At 40.6% G+C, this 19,958-nt stretch overlaps 1 protein-coding gene across 1 annotated transcript in view; it reads right to left on the reverse strand.

Moving 5' to 3' along the window:
- The window catches only part of COL9A1 (collagen type IX alpha 1 chain), a 72,327-nt gene extending 61,990 nt beyond the window's left edge, over positions 1 to 10,337 (reverse strand). The window contains exons 1-4 of the mRNA XM_075087054.1: positions 10,186 to 10,337; positions 9,788 to 9,861; positions 8,324 to 8,401; positions 8,047 to 8,179 (exon numbers count right to left, since the gene is read on the reverse strand). Of these exons, the coding sequence (XP_074943155.1) occupies positions 8,047 to 8,179; positions 8,324 to 8,401; positions 9,788 to 9,861; positions 10,186 to 10,199 (299 nt within the window). The 5' untranslated portion in view covers positions 10,200 to 10,337. The remainder of the gene's footprint in view (positions 1 to 8,046; positions 8,180 to 8,323; positions 8,402 to 9,787; positions 9,862 to 10,185) is intronic.
- Between the last annotated feature and the right edge of the window lie 9,621 nt (positions 10,338 to 19,958).

Genomic DNA, 19,958 nt, shown 5'->3' on the forward strand with positions numbered 1-19,958 from the left:
AATGTCTTTTGCTGATGCATTTCCTTGTTCAGACTGACAATAACCATTTTGTTAATGTATTAGCTATCACTTCAGCAGAAATCATTCAACAAATCATTCGTTGACAAATATATGCTTAGTAAGAACCCAAGGTAATAATTTATCCTGTCCTGTGACATTCAACCACAAGACTACAAGTAGCAGGGAAAAGATTTGCCACATATAAAATATTTCTCTTTTTTTGCAATTCCTATAATCTGAGATTTAGAAACACAAACAAGTACTACTGGATGTGTCACTGTGCAAAAGAGTAATGCCAATTTTATCTCAAATGTGTCAGTGAATCCAGTAGAATATTTAAGAAATATGCCTTTTCGTATTCTGTGGATTGTAAAATTGTAGTGTCATAATCCTATTGACATCAATATATTATTTGCCATCTATCCACATTTACAAATAAGTTGTATTTGAATAAATTTCTTAAGTATGGAGGCATGCAAAGCTATTTTGTCACCAGCTTTCATTAGAATAAATTCTCAGGCAAGTAGGCATTTTGAACAGAGATTACTTCTGAGTGGCAGAGCAATCTTATCTCAGCAGCAATTTAGCCAGCATTAGTGAACCTCAGGCTTTAGGTTAAGGGGGAAAAAAAACAAAAAAACTGGAATAAATTATTTCTTATTCTGTATGCCTGATGGCTACTGATTTAGTAAGAGAGTACTTCCAAACAAAGTCTCTACAGTTCGTAGTTTGGTGCTAAAGTGTCCAAAGCTGTAGTGCAATCATGTTCCAGCAGGCGACGGCACAGCCTCAGCAAGATTTCAGTAAGGACCAGGGCAAGCCTGGCAGCAGCAGCAGCTTCAACTTATTATTAAACTACCCGAATAGCTGGTGTTTCTCTTCTTTCCCCATGAGCCTTTACATACACCTGAAAGCTGGTGTATGAGGAGGGGGAATGTTTAGCTGGAAGATTATCTCATTACACAAAGTGTGGAGATACACAAAGGTGGGAGCAGGGGTTCCTTGCCATTATCTTTAAACTGCCTGCGGTTTGCTATGACTTGTGTCTCTGCTGACTGCAGATGTGGTAACCTGTCCCAGCTGTCTTTGCCTGATAGGATTTTATCTAACTTGTTGTGTTCTCTTATCGTTTCAGTTTGTATTCTGCCATCTTAAATGCAAATGTCAATGCGTGGACATTGTACCTTTCCTCCTGTTCTGAGCCCCTTCCAGTGTATGCTACTGTCCCCTATCCTTTTGTTAGGCTTCTAGGTTACACAATATATTTATATATTCTTTCCTACTCTGGGAACATGCTCCCTCTTCCTATACAGATATGCATTAGTCTCTTGCTAAGCTCCTTACCCAGTTCAGCACATCTTCTATGGGCCTCTGTGTCATTCTTCCATAATATCTCTTAAACAAGTATTTCAATGTCCTCTGCTGCTAAAACCTTAGCTCATCTGAGTCATTTATCCCTTCATTTGTTGAATCCCACTGTTCGTTCTTGCACAAGAGCTGGTTTTACTACTACCCTACCGAAGGTAATATTGGTAAGTAATTTTTTAACTAGCCTCCATGTGACATTCCACTTTCTCTCTATCAAGTTCAGTGACTCCAGGGGATCTGATATGCCGAGCTGTGCACCAAAAGGAGGCATTGCTAATCCCAGATCCTCTGAGGAGAGGTTTTCATTCTTTCTCTGCACTGTTTCGCTGTCATGGCGATACTGGTTAAAATATCACACACATTCTCAGCCCACTTCAGCTGACATAATTATACTGGGGGGGAAAAAAAACCCAACCAAACAAAAAACTAGTAAGGAAACATCGTTACACTTTTCAATTAGAAGACTGTTTATACCAGATTGGAAAAAGGGTTCTTTGCACCACATTTAGCTATAGTGTTAGTCCTTTACAAGCCATCATATGGGTCCTCCTTCTTTTTCAGAAATTAAAATAGAAAAGAAATACGTTAACATTTTCAAGTGATATACAAAGAAGAGAATTTGTGTAAGAGCTTCTGATATTGGTAAGAGAAAACTAAATTATAAGAAATATATATAGAACAGTAAAGATAAAAAGTCAGTGCACAAACATATTTATATTTTAAACAACTTTTAATAACCAGTTAGAAGGTCTGCTGCCTTTAGACTAGAGACTCTGTATCAGTAACGTGACTCAACATAATGAAGCACAGCATGACCCATCGCCAGAAAGGTACTCTGCAGGGGAGTGTTGCTGTGTAACATTTATACCTACAATTCTACAAGTAAAGCCGAGACAGATTCTCATCTTAGTTGCTCCAACAGTAACAAAAAGCAATTCCATTGGCTTTAGTGGTATCAGTGTATTTCAGTGCACAGTTTTTTCCAAAGCCTGTGATCTTTACAGAGGCAAAAACCTTACTGAAGTCAGCAGCTTAAAATGCTAAATATTTGGAAACCAGGGCAAATTTATAATGATATTTAAATAAACAATTGTAAAGAAGATATTCCTCCATCTCACTGCAAAGTGAAGAGTGCTAGATTCTGTAATCTTTCTGAACAGCTGACAACTATATAATCATTTAAATTACTCATGTCAATTTTTTTTAACATACATGTTTCCAGTTCCACTAATTTATGGAAGGAAATCAAGCAATTTTACATTTAGAATCAGGCAGATGAGCAAAGGAAGAATTAACATGCAACATTATTTCAAGCACACAGGCTAAATTCGGTTCTGATCCATTTCCTACCCACTTAAAATTGCCAGGGATATAAGCTATCAGATCATTCTTTTATTCCTTTTTTGTATCCTAAGTTTGTAAGTTAGCAGTCTAGTCCTGCTTTCCTTGTGTACTCAGACTATTACTAACTGTTTTATGTGTGAAATGAGTACAAGGTCAGGTATTTTACCAGATACTTGGGTGCTTGCTTGATTTTTTAAATACAACTGGGGCGATGGGGTGTGAAACATTTGTAATTCATCTAAGGGAACTTCTGAAACACTACGGTTTTCTTTTAATCTTTTTCATAAATGCCTAAGAGTCTTAATGCCATAGCTTGAGTGCTTACCAGGAAGATTTCTTTAAGATTTCAAGGCTAAGTCCTACCAAGACACCAATATAATCAAGATAAGTCATCTGGCTGTGCTAGAGAGGCCGTGAATAGTTCCATTGACTTTGGGATTCATCAAGACCAGCAAGTATTTTAAAAGGTTTACTACGAATTGATTTGACTACTACAAAATAACTGCTTATTTTCTTAAACCCATTTATTTAAGAGTTAATTTCTTAGCTGGGCTCCATTGGCCACTGAGATAACTTACTCCTTACTAAATGAAGATTTTAGAAATTTTAGTACAATCCACTACAGACAGCTGTAGAATTCCTCTGGCCAACCTCATGATAATGCAGTATCATGTACCCAGAGGTGGGGGTTCCTTTGCTCAGGCTGGAGACACTTGTGTCTGCACCTCCTGAAGCTGCCTAGAATCACTGCTGACCAGGCAGGCACTATCTGGCAGCCATCAAATAAGCAATAACAATAAAATCTAGCTAAGCATTTTTAATAGCAACTGTCTTAAGTCATTAGCCAGAAGTCATTTGCTAGGACTCATTATCCTCAGCTGGTCTCTATTCTTCAGAAACATCCAGTTCTAAGCTAATTATTTCTCTTGTGAGCTGATTAGCTTCTTAGCTATATTTTGTCATCATCAATATCAATGGAGCAGTGTTATGTAAGATATCTTGTAATGCAAAAGGAAAAGCACCTGAAGAACTTTGGTGGCTGAATGTAGAAACACCAGACCTTCAGACGTAAGCATTTGAAAAGCATTACTTCACAGAGAAGCAATATTCCCAAAGGAAAAATCAGGAAATCAGCATATGAAATTCTCTGGATGTTCCAAGCTTATTAATAAAGCTTTATAAACTTCCAATTCTCAATTTACCATATTGTGTTTCTCACGTCATCTGCTGAAGTGGTCTGCTGTGGACAACTACCCCAAATATAAACAGCAGCTTACATTTTTACATTGCTCTGCTTTTTCTGAGATAAGGATGCAGGCAAACATTTCTAGAAGGCTACCTTCATGCTACTAAATTCAATATGCTCCGGACTGTTCTCTGAAAAAGTTTAACCCTGCTTACTTCCAAAATATGATGACTATGTGCAAGCTGCTTATTGGGAACAGTCCATGGCCTATGCTAGCTGCCAAGCTGTACCCAAGAATTGTTTAAAGAGTGCTAATTAGTCTGGACCCAAACTATGCGAAGGTCTTGTAAAATATTTTAACCGTATAGATGATCAAGTATGAATGCCTTGGAATGTTCCTTGGCATTATTTGGTGAAGGGTTTGGAGGGGAAGCCATATGAGGAGTGGCTAAAGTCACTTAGTTTGTTCAGCCTGGAGGAGACTGAGAGGAGACCTCATCATGGTCTGCAGCTTCCTCACAAGGGGAGGAGGAGGGGCAGGAGCTGATCTCTTGTATCTGATGACCAGTGACAGGACCTGTGGAAACGGCAGGAAGATGTGCCAGGGGAGGTTTATGCTGGATATTAGGAAAAGGTTCTTCCTCCAGAGGATGGTGGAGCGCTAGAACAGGCTCCCCAGGGAGGCAGTCATGGCGCCAAGCCTGACAATATTCAAAAAGCATTTGGACAACGCCCTCAGACACACGGTGTGAATTTCAGTGTTGTCCTGTGCAGGGACAGGAGTTGGACATGATGATTCTTGTGGGTCCCTTCCAACTCAGGACGTTCTATGATTCTATGGTTCTATGATGATTAATTTATCCATGTGGACACAGGGGCCTTGTGATGTGACAGCTGCATTTATGAAGTCAAAGAATTAAGATTTTATCCAGTACATAAATACAGCTAGCCCTTTTCCCCAATAAAAACATTATGAGGAACATATTCCTTTGTGCTAATACATTTTTTTAAAGCTTGCACTTAAAAATCAACGCATTATTATCCAAATTACCAGTATTAATTTTGTACTTACTAACTGGTTGACACCTACAACAGGTACATAGATTAAACTGAAAAATGACAGGGTCAGTGTGTCAGAGCCAATGGTATGAGTCATGGCAGTTTCGCAGGTTCTTATTACACAAAGAACACTCTTGATTCTTCAGCTGATTTTATGCTGCAAGCAGCAATGGCCAATGGGAATTCATGTGGATAATGGGAGAAGCTTAAGTCAAGACTTGTGTGCAATCATTTCTGTTCATTCTGGGATATACTTCTGGACCTTGGCAGGCATGCTAAGCAGCAAAAAGACCAAGCTACAATTTAGTAGTGTTTTAAGGAAGCTATGTAAGCTTTTCAAGGCATAAGCTGTTGCTACAGCAAAGACTGAATAAATACGCTGAGCCATACCCGTCTAACTGAGCTCTCATTCCCATGCCATAGCCACTGTAACATGGGCTTGTCTGTGTTAGTACAGTGATCAAATTATTTTACTATTCCTGATAAATACCGACTGAACAGTGACAGTCAGGCAAGCCCTCTGCACTGATACTGTAACTGGCTTGTTTCCATTACTATGTGTGCACCCATCTCCCCATCCCCTCCTCAAAAGCCTTGGATGACTTATGCCAGGGAACGGGCTTACTTAGGGTGACCCCTCCCTATTTCATATGGCAAAAGATGACAATGTCCATGGCTGGCAGGTTACCTGGTACTAATAGGGCTGCCCATTAACAAAAGTATGAGAGGAGATCTCTGCAGCGGGGCAGGCGTGGAGCCTGCTGTTGCCTGATATGTTTATCGATGGTCCCTCCCCAGTGCTCCTATAGCACTCGTACCTACGTGAAAACAGCGCCGTGTAGTTTTTCTAGCCTCACTCTGGTTTTGCCTCCCCCGGCTCCTGGCGAAGCAGGAGCCCACAGCGACGGAGGCACGAACCGGAGGATTGTACCCTCTGTGTGCCGCCCGCGACACCTTCGGCGGCCCCCGCGGCTCCCCCGGCCCCCGCGGCCCGGCGGCCGCGCAGCGTTTCAGCACCGCGGGCACGGACAGCTCCGGGGCGGGGGCTCCGCGGGCCGGGGGCGGGCGGGGGCTCTTCCCTCCCCTCCCCTCTCCTCTCCCCCTTCCTTTTCCTTCCTTCCCCTTCCCTCCCCTCCTCTGCCTTCCCCTTCCCTCCCCTCCGCTGCCTGCAGCCGCGAGATGCAGCTCCTGCCCGCTGGTACCCCAGGAAATATTGACATTATCCTTAAAAACTCCACTCCCTTCCACAAGATAGCGGGGGGCGGCCGGAGGGGAATGCAGCAGGAGTTCAGAGTTGCTGCAGTGCCTGGGTCTGAGAAAGCCAGAGCTATGCCCATGCCATTAAAGATGCTCAGCCTTGCTTTAGGTGCTCTGTATAACTTGCCAACTACTGAGATGCTTCTCAGGTATTTCATCATCCCAGATTAATACCAGTAAAACCCACCTACCATGCCACATTATAAGGATTATGTGGATAGTTCTGTTTTGGTGTTGTTGGTTTTTTTTAATATCAGAAATGGCCTATGGTGTGCCTCTCCTGTGCTGTCAGCCTCAGCTGCTCACTGCCAACTTCACTCCTCCTGAGTCAGCTTACTGAGAGAGGCACACTCTAAAATAACACCGGACCAGAGCAGCAAGGTCCAGCTCAGTGACAGAGGAGCAGCACACTGATGCACTAAGAGCACTGTCAGGACTCAGGCCGTAACCCATTCCCTTGGACAAGGCACCTCAAGTGTGGGTAACTTTTTAGTTTGAGCCAGGGCCAGATTTGTGGCTACCATGAGGTAGCATTGCAGTGTAACAGCACAGCGTTGACTGGAAGTACCAGTCAGTGTCTTCAATGTAGTAAACTCATGGTACTACAGCACCATACCCAGCCAACAAGCCCAGTGGCAGTAGTCAGCTCAGATGCTATGGTGTATTAATGCAGTTGGTATAGGCTTGACCAGGGATAACTTGTGTATATCGAGCATATATGTCACTAAAGCAATAAGTCTAAACTTTCTTAAAAACAAAAATATTACACTTTTGATAGCTCAGACTGTTTCTGAGCTAAGAAGCATGAGCAGAAAATCTGAGAATCTCCAACTTCTATTGAAACAAAGATCCCATTTACTGATTGTGGTTGGATTCACATTTATGCACTAGCAGCCTTGATTTTGAATGGAAAGTAGTCAGAAGTCCAGTGTAACCAACCTCCAGCCACTGTACATGAGCTTAACCTGGTGGCTACAAAGGCAGAAGCCAGGGAGGACTGCAGCTAGCAAAAGCTGTCAGTGATAGCCGGAGTATGACAGAAACATTTTGCACTCCAATTATTCCTAGCTGAAACAGTAGTCCAACTAGAGGTCTTGCCAGTTAATTGCTAACTAAAGGCTTTCTTAATTACATAAAGTGGTGGACCAGAATCCAGACCTGCCTAAGTTTGGCAGACATCTCTACCCTGCTGTACTGTCTCTATTCCTTCATTGGCAGCAAGTCTGGCCTGTAAAGCACCAACACAAGTAGACTCCTAAATCCTGTTGCAACTTGCCTTTGACATGCTAAATAATAGTTTTCATGTTTTATAGATTAAGTGACCATAAATCAGCCAGGAACATGCATGTACCAATTATCCAAAAAGCAAAAAAAATAAAAACAAAAAAAAACCCCAACCAAACCCCTTACCATACAATCTATCGGCTTTTATCCTACCTTGTCTCTGCAGTCCTTGCCTGATCAGAAAGGTCATGTGTCAATGCTTTGAGAAAACTTTCCTCACTCTCCTCCTATTATCTTTTCTTTGTCTCCCTACCCCTTTTCAAGTCACCAACAACTTTTGCCTTGACTTCCTAGAGGTGAATCCCTTTCTACTGGCAAATCTTGAGGCACCCTGAGCAATATCATTGGTAGAGGAAAGTGGAAGTCCCTGAAATTGCTGTTACAGCATCAGTCTGGTCTGGTGGTGGCAATGAAGAAAAAGCTGAACTCCTCTTTCCCCTTCCAAAAGCTTTGCAAATGGGGTGATCTAGCTGGGGAGAGGATCTACGCCTTAAATTATAATATTGCAAAATATGTGCATTTGAAAGTCAAACAACAAAAGGCATTACCTTGTTGGGATCCTGAAGTCTACATTGGGTCCCAATTTATAAGCCACTTGGAGAGAAGTGGAGCCCACTACTCTCTGGATAATTCCTTGGGAAGCAGCTTTTTCTATTTGGAACTGAGAAATCAGGTCAAAGCCTACAAAACAACAAAAAAAAACCCCATGTCCAAATAACTTCCATTTTAATTTCATTAGAGAATTGTGAAGTCACAGACCTGAATATAACTGGATAAATTTTCTTAACAGCAGCTTTTTCCTGAAAAAGTCAGGATGCTACTTGCCTGGTAAGTCATCTTGGCCAATTCTGATTGTTGGGCAGAGATCAGTTCTCTGACTGGCACCCAGAATGACTGGTAGTCCTGCAAAAAGGGGTGAACTTGTTAACTGTGTGCCTGTACATTGCCTCAGATCACCTTAAAAAATTAAGTGAAGCAACTCTAAGAATATTATTAATTAAATAGAGCTATAGAAAATAATAATTATTAGATGTATAGAATAATGAATTTAAACTGTACTCAGTGAAGTCAAGCATCTAAGAAAATAATAATCTGTTTCTAGAGAGTTCCAAATTTAAAATTGTAACTTGACCAATTATTTAAATCTTTTTTTAAGCCTTTAAGTGAGAGTGTTATAATAATTCTTCTCTTGCAGAGCTATGGAGAAATAGTTGTAACACAAGAAGGCCTGCTGTGTAAGGAGTTTTTGGTTTGGAACTTTTAGCGGTTTAAGCAAACTTTGGAAAAAAAGCCAGTTACCTAAACCAACAGTCTCCCTAGTCCCAAGGAAACTTAAACAAACCTCATGCCAACTAGAAAGGCTGTTGAGAAACTGTTGGCATCTTTCCCATCCTTTCTGGTATTCCAGGTGTTCCCACCTTCCTGTGTGCCACATTTGATCAGAGAATGATCATTCAGAAATATAGGGTGGGAGCAAGCAGAACTTACAGACCTCTTTTTGTGGACCCAAACAAGAATGCAGAATAAATTCGTTTGAGGAAAACAAATTGTAAATCTAATTTTTCAGAATATTATCTGTCTGAAAGCCCTGTAATAACCATGAAAACCTACCAGATTCCTCTAATTTAAGGAAGGAAGGAGGAAAAATAAACATTTTTTTGAAGAGTTTAAGAGTCATGTATAAGTCCAGTATCAAGTCAATCTGGAAAAATGTTAGTAGAGTCTGGTTGGGGAAGAATGAAGAGTGCAAGTTGAAAGGAGATGCATTTTTAACCTACAGAGAGCCTCTTGTGTGCTGCAACAGCTCAACCATAAATGTGGGTTTCCTTCTGACAACATGGACTTAAAGGGAACATTCAGGTTCACATGTTACACCTTAGAAATGGCCTCATTCTATATTATTTGATGAGATATATGGCTGACATCCAGCCATTTACATTTTATGCCCAGCAAATAAAGTGGAATGAGTTTGTTGCCACAGGTAGCAGAAGAATATCTAATTAGAAGCACTGAAAGATGCAGGGAGATTTGTGGTCTGTATCTACCATCTATCTTCGGATTTTAATCCTTACCTTAAAATTGTATCTAATAGTGAGCTTAAAATAGCACACACAGCTCTTGCTTTTTCTCCTCTTTCCCTTATACATACATCCATACACACACATAGACAGTTCTTCCTTTCTGTGATGGCTAGCTAGAGAGGATTTTAATTTTGAATAAGCTCAGAATAATTATTTTGACAGTCAAAATTATGGAAAGATGAAATGCAGATAAAGTCTGTCTCCTTACTTGATTGGTGCTGGATGGTGGCTGAGATGAGAGACCACAGAAAACTACACACGTAAAAGAAAGCTGTAATTTTCCTGTAACAGAAAGAAAACTCCAGTATGAATGTATAGTTTCTGACAGATTCTGTTACTGACTTTCTCCTCAGAGCTGTCCATATTAAATGTATAAAAACCCAAGTTAAGGATTTACTAACAGACTTGACAAGACAATTTCTTTATATGAGAACTTTTTATCTTTGCCTTTTATTATAAACATGTCAATAAAGCTCTTTCTATTACCATTTCCTTCATATAATGCTGTCATAAAACCAGACAACAAAGGCAGCAGCTGGCAAGGACAGCTTTAACTGTTCTAATCTCTTACTTACAGATTTCTCTACATCCCGCTTGTTCTCTTACCAGTTGCTTTTCATCTTCACTGCTGGCTTTCTTCACTTCTCTCATGTGAATACGTGGTGTCTATAGTCACACTCTCTGCTTCCCTGTCATTAGTCCTGTGGAAGAGAGCAGCAATAGGTGCAGACGGTTCCTCCTGCCCCACGCAGGACCCAGCAGGGAGGGAGGTGCAGGCTGCTGGGTCTGTTTTAATCTTGCAAAGGGAAGGAGGTGGAGGCTGGACAGACATCTGTGTCCTGGTGGGTTCTGAGGGCGGATCTCTGGAGCCAGTTGAATATGAAGAAGCCAAGAGAGCAAAGAAAAGGCTGCTGCTTGTGCCAGCAGCAGGGCAGGGAGATTAAGAATATGTGAGCTTAGCAGTGCCAGACACTGAATGGGGGGGGGGTATGCCTGCTGTTCAGCCAGGCAGATGAAAGAATAATATGTAATGGGGGGTGAGGAAGCTGGTGGGTCTGACATGGTGTTAAGACTAAAAGCTTTGAGAACAAGAGAACCCCAGTCCAATAAAGAAGGCATTTCCATTATTTACTGATTTACTCATTGGGTGGCCTCAGGAGAAGCATAGCTGGTGATGTCCCACTTGATTCTTCTGTATAAACCCCATTATTTAAAAGGATTTTCATTGCTTAAACTTGAACCTTTTCGAGGAAAACACACAGGCATTACTAAGCAGACGCCTGTTCTTCAGTTGTCATTGATAAAGTACTCGCTTCCCATAGACTATTACATATGTTTGGACACGCAGAGACATTTATTCATATTTGTTTGCATGGATGTAAAAAGAGCGTGAGAGTCTAAAATCTGTATGCAAGGAAGAGGTGAACAGCCAGAAGATCCTGATAGTAACCACAACCAAAATTCATGTATGTATGGAAAAATATGCCAGTTTGTGCTAATACCTCACATTTGTAAGGTTTCGTCTTCTCTAGATTCTTAATATTCCAAAGTATTTTAAATTTCAAGAACAATTTTATGTTTTTTAAGTGTGGGATGTAGCAAATGCAATGATCTCCGCTGTCTGCTGAGAGTCTGAAGCAATAACTGAGTAATGAACTACCCCATTCCTCCCAATTTGCTGTAGCTCACACTGCCAGTATTGGTAATTCTAGTGTCAATGTTGTTCAGACTTTTATGTCTCATGTTAGAACAGGAAGGCCTGGATCATAGACGTGAACAGTTTGCCGTGAACAATGTCTCATTTTCATGCCTAAGCAAGCAGATCTTGGGTGATAGCACTTTTTCCCCCTTCAAGAGAAAGGTTTGCTCAGGGAGCCTTGCAGTCCAGCATCACAATGGTGAACATTGGCACATGAAACCACTGCTAACAGAGAAAATTAAAGATTGGAGAAATATTAATTTGATTTCATAATAAGTTTGGCCAAGTCACCACCCACCTGAGTCACTTGTCCACCCTGCAAATATTACCATTCTGTCATGCAGGCATATCTGTAGGGCACAAGAAGAGTCTGTAAGGAGCAGGAGGAAGAGTGGGACGTGGAAGTCACCTGAAGCTATAAGGAAGGGGAAGGGATGATGTGGCATGGGAAGGAACAAGTGAGAGAACCGAGGGCTTAGAAGGAGTACCAGAAGGTTTGTGGAGAACGGAAAAGACCCACGTGCCAAACCATCTCTTTCATCATATATGCAATTTATGGCATTAAGTTTGCCTTTGAGACTGCTCAGTATTGTCAGTCTATTTGTGGCAGCATGAAGGAGAAAAAGCCCTCCCACTAGTCAGACATGGAGCTAAGGGGTACTACCTTTGAGTAAATTAGAAAAAGTTTTCGGCACATGACATGAAGATGTCTGCCATTGCTTGTGTCTGTGGTTACTGACACACACATTATGCCCCCCAAAGAGGGGAAGCCTTGTTCAGAGAAATTTGGAGGACACATACTCTATTTCTGAGGAATCTATGATCTGTTTTCTTTTGCATTTCACTGCAACAATTCTCATGGGTGGAACTTATTTTATGCCTCGAGTATTTTCTCAATCCAGGATCTTCAAAAGACATACTTAGTGAAATCAAACATTGGAAACACTATGTAATTAAGGTTTGGAAAACCTATTTACTATTATATTTGTAGACAATGGAAAAAACTCTTTAAATTACACTGATAGGCTCTGATTGTCTTGTGTGCATTTTGATGTCTTCATCTTGAAACAAAACTCACAATCTACGATGAAATTCCTCATGAAATGTTCTACTAATATTTATCACTTTATCTTCAAAGAGCCAGACAAATGTTAGCAGACAAACTAGTGGTAGCTGATTTCATAGTCAATATCATTCCCATTTCATGCAAATGTAAACTGAGATAGATGGAGCAGACATATGTCTTGCTGAAGGTCACAGAGACGGTGCCCATCCAACTAGTGTTCACATTTAGATTGAGTATTTTAATGTGTCTCTAGGTCACTCTGTACTTTCTCTTTTTATGAATTGGGCTAATACAGGGTTGGGGTTTATTTGTTGTTTTGTTTTTTTTTTCAGAAAATCCCAGTGCACAGTGATTGCTATTAGCCACTTGCTTGGGGATTCATCATCTAAGCACTAACTGCTAAACTGTTGAAAGTAGATTAATTAAACAACATAGAACATGTTTCTCTGGATGATCTCTGTTCTCTAGCTAAGGTATGGTGACTTTTTGCACATAATACCTCCTGAAGACAAGCTCTGTAGGAAAGTCATCACCTTGCTAGCATTTTAAAGTCTGCTTACACATCTGACTGCACATTCCTCTCCTGAAATACCTGATTCTATATTCCTGTTCTTCTGTGTAGCTTGTGTTGGAGAACGTGTATTCGTACAGCTGTCTGGTGAGACTGTGGCTGGATTGGAGGCAAATAGCAAATAAATCAAGTGGACCAGGCTTCTCTTGCAGATATAAAGCCTGCTTTCTGTAATGAAAAAGGTTGCAGTGAGATGGCTGTAATTAGACTTTCAGAAGGCGCAATCCAACACAAACCACAGAAACCAACGTTTGGCTCAGAAGCAGCTGTTAAATCTGGCAGAGAATAAGGTTCCTCAGTTCAGGCTTGGTCTGACGGCAATTTAGGATGGCTAAATTAAGCCATCTTCCGACATTTATTGTTTGACTAGGCTCAAAGGATCTCAGTGTCACTGGCCTGTACTTTCAAGAGGGAGTTTTAGGAGGGACTAGGCAAGTTTGTTATTCCTCTGAAAAGTATTTGTCGCATATATGCAGGCACTGAGAGCTCAAAAACGGGTTTGGGGAACTGGAGGAACCAAAGTCCAATTCACTTTTTTCAAGTGGGGTCTCTGGCCACGTGAGTAGTCTCACAAAGTAGTAATGGTGGTGCTTCTAGCCCTGCCCTGCTCATCCACACATGGCTGGAGGGGAGAGGAGCAGCAGGGAAGACTGGAGGGAGGTCACTTATTATTTATCTCATATCTCCTGGAAAGTTACTTCTGTCTCATGCAGTCTTGTATCTTCACATGCCTAAATTGTGCCTTTGGTCTTTTCATTTAACTTCCACTTCTTAAGGCCATGTTCTCCGTTCAGTTTACAATAACAAAACCCTGCTTTATACATTTCAGCCTTCTTTATTCTCGCCTACAGCACAAGGGTCACTGCTCCCTCTGTGTTTTAGCAGACGCTAGGATAAATGCATACCACTCACTTAACTTGGCTACGTTGTGTTTGGCTCTGATAGCTCAAGATTAACTGCACATGGCTGTGAATGATGGTGTTTCTGAAAGATCTGCTCTTTATTAATCACTCTAAGAGTTAAGACAACTTGGACCTGTGACTGATCTCACTGACATCAGGGGCAAAACTTGCACTGACTTAAGCGCCTTTTAATTAAACCAGCAACAAATAATTAAACTAGCATCCACAAGTGTAGGGTAATTGAATTGACAGCAAAACTATAATCCTTGTCAGGGTCCAACACATCACTGGAATTTAACAAATAATTTACTATCCAATAAATTCTTACCTTCACCATAAAAACCTACTTTTCTGCCCAAAATTTTATGAATTTTGGCATAGGAAGAAAAACAGCTTTTCTTTCCAAGCTGTCAGATGCCATTTATCATAAAGACCAAACAGCTTCTTTCTAGGACAGGTCACTCAAAGAAACCTGGGAATATGCATGCCCATATTCTCATCTCCTCAGCATGATCATCCTTCCAGGTGAACTTCACTGTAATGGCATTGCAGCCAGCTTGCCCACCCAGGCTGTCCCAATGTAGTCTCCAAAATTCAAGAAATCCCTCTGGAGTGTTCTTGGAGTGCAAACAGAGATGGCCTATACATGGGGCCAGACAAACTTGCACCATAGCTCCATGTCCCCTTGTCCTAGTAGTTTTCTGTGGATGAGGCTTGCAGTTCCCACTACCTTTGATGAAAGTCTAGATTGTGGTATCTTTCCTATTTTCATTTCTTTCTAGGTCAGAAGATTTGTACTTTGTCTCCAGGGGTGCCAGACAGCGATTATCCCTGAATGTTACAGTCAGCGATTCCAATTACCTCAAACACAGCAGAATTTACTTTCTAGTGGAATGGCAGAGAAAATCAAAAGAAAAGTTAAGGAGACATCAAGCAGAACTATGCTAATATTGCAATGAACACAGTTATGTTTCAGCAGAAATTAGGATTCTAATCTCACTTAATTTACATCTGTATCCATCTACTGATCACATTGATTTTACTGATTCTCATCAACTGAAATAAGATCAGAAACAGACTGCCTGTTTATGTTAGTTTTCTGGTGAGCATAAGACATAGTGAAGAATTTCTCATTTATAATAACAAGTATTATTACTAAGAGCCGGGTCCAAAATTCACAATTGCATCTAACTAAAGACAGAAACCCTCCAAATTTGGAAGTATTTTCAGTCACAGTGTAACAAGTCTTGATGATAGTGGTTTAGATTGTTCTCTCTTTCTATCACTGCACATTGTCTAAATATTTCCCAGCTCACTAGCACATCATTTAGATGATGAAAAACATGTTCTTTCATGTTTCAACAGAACTGGGAAATGTAATAAAACTTTAAATAGATTCAGATTACTTTTGAGCCAAAATTATGTTACCTGAACACAAATTTCAATTCTTAAAACCAGAAACTTTTGTAATTGTTGACCTGGTGTAACTTAGTTACACTGATATTTATCTCCAAATGCTGCAGCAAGCATAATTTATTTTACTGTCATGAAATACCCTTTGAAGGAAATCATGCCCTTGCTAGCACCAGTAGCAAAACGTCCATTGGTTAGAGTGGGATCAAGGTTTCTCACTCTTACACGAGCATATGTGCACCACAACATTTGTTCATAGGTAAAAATACTCATGAAAATAAAAATAGTGCATGGTTATTTTGGACAGCAACAATTTTAAAGGTGGACCTTCTCCAGTACTCCCTGTCTTCCCTGGTCAGGCTCAGCACCCTGCCTCCTTGTCCTCAGACCAGCCAGGCTCCAGCTGCCTGGCCCCAAGGACGGGGCAGATTTCCCTCAGCCCAGCTCAATGCCCCTTGTGAGTACAAGCTGAACAGGACATGGCAGAGAATGAGAAGTCCTGACAGGGCAGGGAAGGAAAGAAATACTCATTTCCCTGTACTCATCTCCACAAAAGAGCAAATTATATTCTGATTTCAGTGGCACATGGGGAAAAAAAGCTAGATTTCACACTGGTGAAGACCATGAGGTTTCTGTAGCAGGTTTTTTTTTTTCTGAAATGGTGATCTCCAAAGTCCCCAGCTCTGTCCAAAGTCATTTCAGGCTTGTTGCAGACTTAGGGCATCACTGTGTAGGTTTGCCCTTATTCAAGTACTGTCTGAACAGCTCTGGAACGGGGAGAGTTAAACTGTTTTACAATGAAAGCTGGGTTTCAACAAGGTGATGTTAGGGTCGCTTCCAGGACCAGAGAAAGTTGGCACACACAGGCCTCTATGCAGAATTTATGACATTTAGAATACCTATTTTAATCTGCAAGGTATGTTTGGTATCAAAAGAACTGTGCCAAAATTTAAAACATTATTTTCTCTCTTGTGAGAAATGTAAAGGGCATAAATACATAAGAATTACACAATAATTAAATACTGTGAAGTACAATTCTAACAGTTTGTAAGTATTTAATTATTTATAAGAAAGCCTAAATTTCCATTGCACTGATTTTGCACTTCCACTTGCACCCAGTTATTGACCTCAGAAGAGCTACTGGGTTGCAAAAAATGTTCCGGCCAGAAGTTCACTCATATTAACAAAACAAACACAAAAAAAATTGGTTAACATTTTTCCTTCCCTTTTCTCACAGTGAATCCACCATTATACCACAACTGGCAGCTTCTGAGCAACGTGCTGCCAAAATGACAACTACAGATTAGAAAACGAGGGGTAGATTTAATGATCATTTTCAAAGCAGAAGGTGGCTTATTAGCGAAGTCCCACAGAGATTTGTACAAAGGCCTGCACTGTTCAAAATATTCATAAGTGTGATCTGGAAGGAGTGTGAATAATGAGGAGGTAACATCTGCAGATACAAGGAAGTTAAATGAGCAATAAAAATGAAAGCCGAGGGTGTAAAGTTGTGGGAAGGTCTCAAAATACTTAGTGAGCATTTGATAATACAGGTGAGATTCTGTATAAATAAAGAGGAAATAACTGGCAATGAAAAAACAATCCTAAAGTTATGGTAGCTGCTATCATTCTAGAAAGGTATCTGTCAGCTGTAATAGGAAGAGCTCTGAAAACATACCTCAGTGGTGGGCAAAAAGCAAACTGCATGTTAGGACCAGTTAGGAAAACAATACTGAACAAAGCAGAAACCATCAAACTGCTGCTCTATAAACCATGGTCAGCAGGGATGATCAAGGTTTGGACTGGTTTCAGTATGAAAAACAATTAAATAGATGAGAAATTTTCAATCCTCCCCAAAAATAAGAGATCTAATGAAGCCTTGCACGGAAAAAGTGAATAAAGAACAATAATTGCCGTCTTGCAGAACAAGGACTAAGGTATCAACTGAAGCTGGAAGCTAGAAGATACAAAACAAGCACAGATGGCACTTCCCCGTACAACTTGCAGACAAGCGGTGGGATTCTTTTCCACTGCTTTTAGCATTTACCATTGTGAATGCTAAAAGTGGTATGGGATCAAAAAGAGACATGGCAGATTAATGGAGGAAAAATCCATCAGGGATCACCTCCAACTCACAAAGTCCCTGGACCACAAACCACTGAAGACTGGGAACATACATGGGAGAAGCGTTCTATTTCTACATGCTTCTCTAGGCATCCTCTATTAATACCTTGGCCAGAGAAAGGGTGCTGTACCAGACGGACCTTTGGTCTGACCTGATACAGCTGTTCTTATTTTTTAATAAAGACATGCAATACTGAAAATTCAAAAAGGAAAGACTGCCCTTGTAATACCAGAACACATTTCAGAGGACTTAGGCCTAGCAGCACTCCTAAAAACAGCCAGCCATGGTCTGAGAAGGAAGGGAGTTTCTTTCTGACATTTCCTAATTTTTTCAAAATGCAAGATACTGGGATAGAAGTTTTGGTTTTGTACACAGAGAGGCCTCTCAAAGATCACCTCACAGATTGGAAGTTAGAAGAGAATCTGAAAAGCCTGGAAGCATAGAAAAACGTAGCCTGGGGAGGACCTGTGGAGGTCACCTGGTCCAACCTTCTCTCAAGGCATTCTCATACTTCAGAGTCAGAGCAGGTTACTCTGAGCCTCACCAGGCTGGGACCTGAGTATCTCCAAGGACAGAGACTCCAGAACCCCCCAGGGCAACTGCACCAGGGTGTAGCCACTACTGTGGAGGCAGCCTTTTCTTTTTGTTCAAATAGAATTTCCACTGCTACAACTTATGAACACCTTGGTACCTGTGTTTGTTAGCACTGAGAGCTTCTGGGCCTCATTCCTCACCCTCTTGCCTTTGAGAATGAATGTGAGAAGGACTTTTACTACCAGGAACAAGTGATTTGATAGTTACTTTCTCTCTCGTTTGTACAGCTGTAAGTAGCTATTTGTGATGCAAGAATGTGAAGAATTGAGTGCTCAGTTTAAGAGCAACATAGGGCAAGACTGCATGAATTCAGAAAAGAAAAAGATCTTACAGTGATATCTGGGGGATATTTCTACTGTAATACTACATAAAGAACTTGTATTAAGAAACAAAACCACACACACAAAAAAAAAAGATGCTGAGCAGGAAAGTGTTTATCATCTTGATTTTTTTTTTAATGATTGGCTTTAGAAAAGAATGGTAAATGTTTTACTGCAGGTCACTTAAAAAGGAATGTAACATGCCTACAAATAAATCCATATTGATTATCTAGTGGCATAAGCTTTCTGTCTCCCATGTTACTGATTCAATGCTCTGAAGTGTATCTCATCAGATATGATTAGATATTTCCTGTTGTCATGTGTAAATTAGTCACTCATTCCTGCAAATGTCACAGAACTGGTTTTGCTGCTTTCTCATTTATTTTTGTATATCCTATAGTTGAATTGCCCAAGACACCTGTTGTTACTACCATTTTTTTATTCCTTGGTTTTTTTGCCACCAGTGGTCTTCTTGTACAACAAACTCAAAAAGTTTTATTAACCAAAGAAGCTATACTTTCTGTATCCCTTTTGGTTAAGTTTTTATACGTAGGGTTGAAGAATGTGTTTTTAGTGACAAAACTTATTGTAATATACCTCAAGCTTTCTCACTTTTGCTTACAGCTGAGATGGTACTTGTGCTTTCCTAAAACTAAGTACTTTACAGTCAATTGCCATAACTTATATCCTTATAAATTACAGCTTGAGAAATCTGTAATATTTATAACATGCATGCAACTATTATTTTTTCTGAGGGATGATCTTTTTTGTAAAACCAACATCAATTTAAAAAAAATCCTGCAAAGTATTAAGAAGGTGATCACAGAAATTTCCTGGATTATGCAGACTGCATTGTATCTACAGCCACTCTGGAAAGCAGCCAGTTGCTGCAAGGATTTACAGCATACTTTAAATACTTGAGAGGGAAAGATATGTGTTCAAGGGGAAGGCAGCAGTGCAAAGGATTAACAGTGGGAGAGGACTTCTGCCACTTCTAGGTCAGTGCCTTGCTCAGAGCTAAACAAAAGTTGTTACTATCTCATGTCTGCTAGTCCATGTGAAACGAGATAATGATCTCAGGCTAACCCTTGACAAAATAGCATCCCTTCTGGAAGCACTGTAAGAAAACCACAGACTAATTGGGCATGGAAAATGAACTACCTTGTCTCCCCTAACCAAGGTCTTTCCATACTAAGGATGAAACCAGGTGGTGGGAAAGGATGAGCAAGCAGCTGCTTCCCTGGCACTACCAGTTTTGAGGACAACCAGATGACTTTATGGGAGCACTAAAATAATATCTTTCAAGTCCTTGTAAACCTGTCTTAAAAACATAGGTACATATGAACAGCACTCTGTTTGGTACTACATTCTGAACAGTATTTGAGACTGAGAGTTCTGTTCAAATTCTTAGGAATATTTAGATTTGTTGTAAGAATCTGAAGGACCATTTTAGGCATGAGCTCTCTTGAGCTAAATCTTCGAAAAATTAAGGCACTGGACTGAAAAGCACAAACATCCTGCTTGTGGCGGGTGGTACTGATTTTACTGAAAGTGTGACAGAGACCTATGTAGTAGTTCAACTTTGCAGGGATTTCTGGAGGTCCTCCAGTCCAACCCCTTGCCCAGAGCAGGGCTAACCTCTGGTTGCTGAAGACCTGTCCAGTTTTGGTTATCTCCAAGGATAGAGAT

This window comes from Phalacrocorax aristotelis, chromosome 3 (genome assembly GCF_949628215.1).
Source record: "Phalacrocorax aristotelis chromosome 3, bGulAri2.1, whole genome shotgun sequence".
NCBI lineage: Eukaryota > Metazoa > Chordata > Aves > Suliformes > Phalacrocoracidae > Phalacrocorax > Phalacrocorax aristotelis.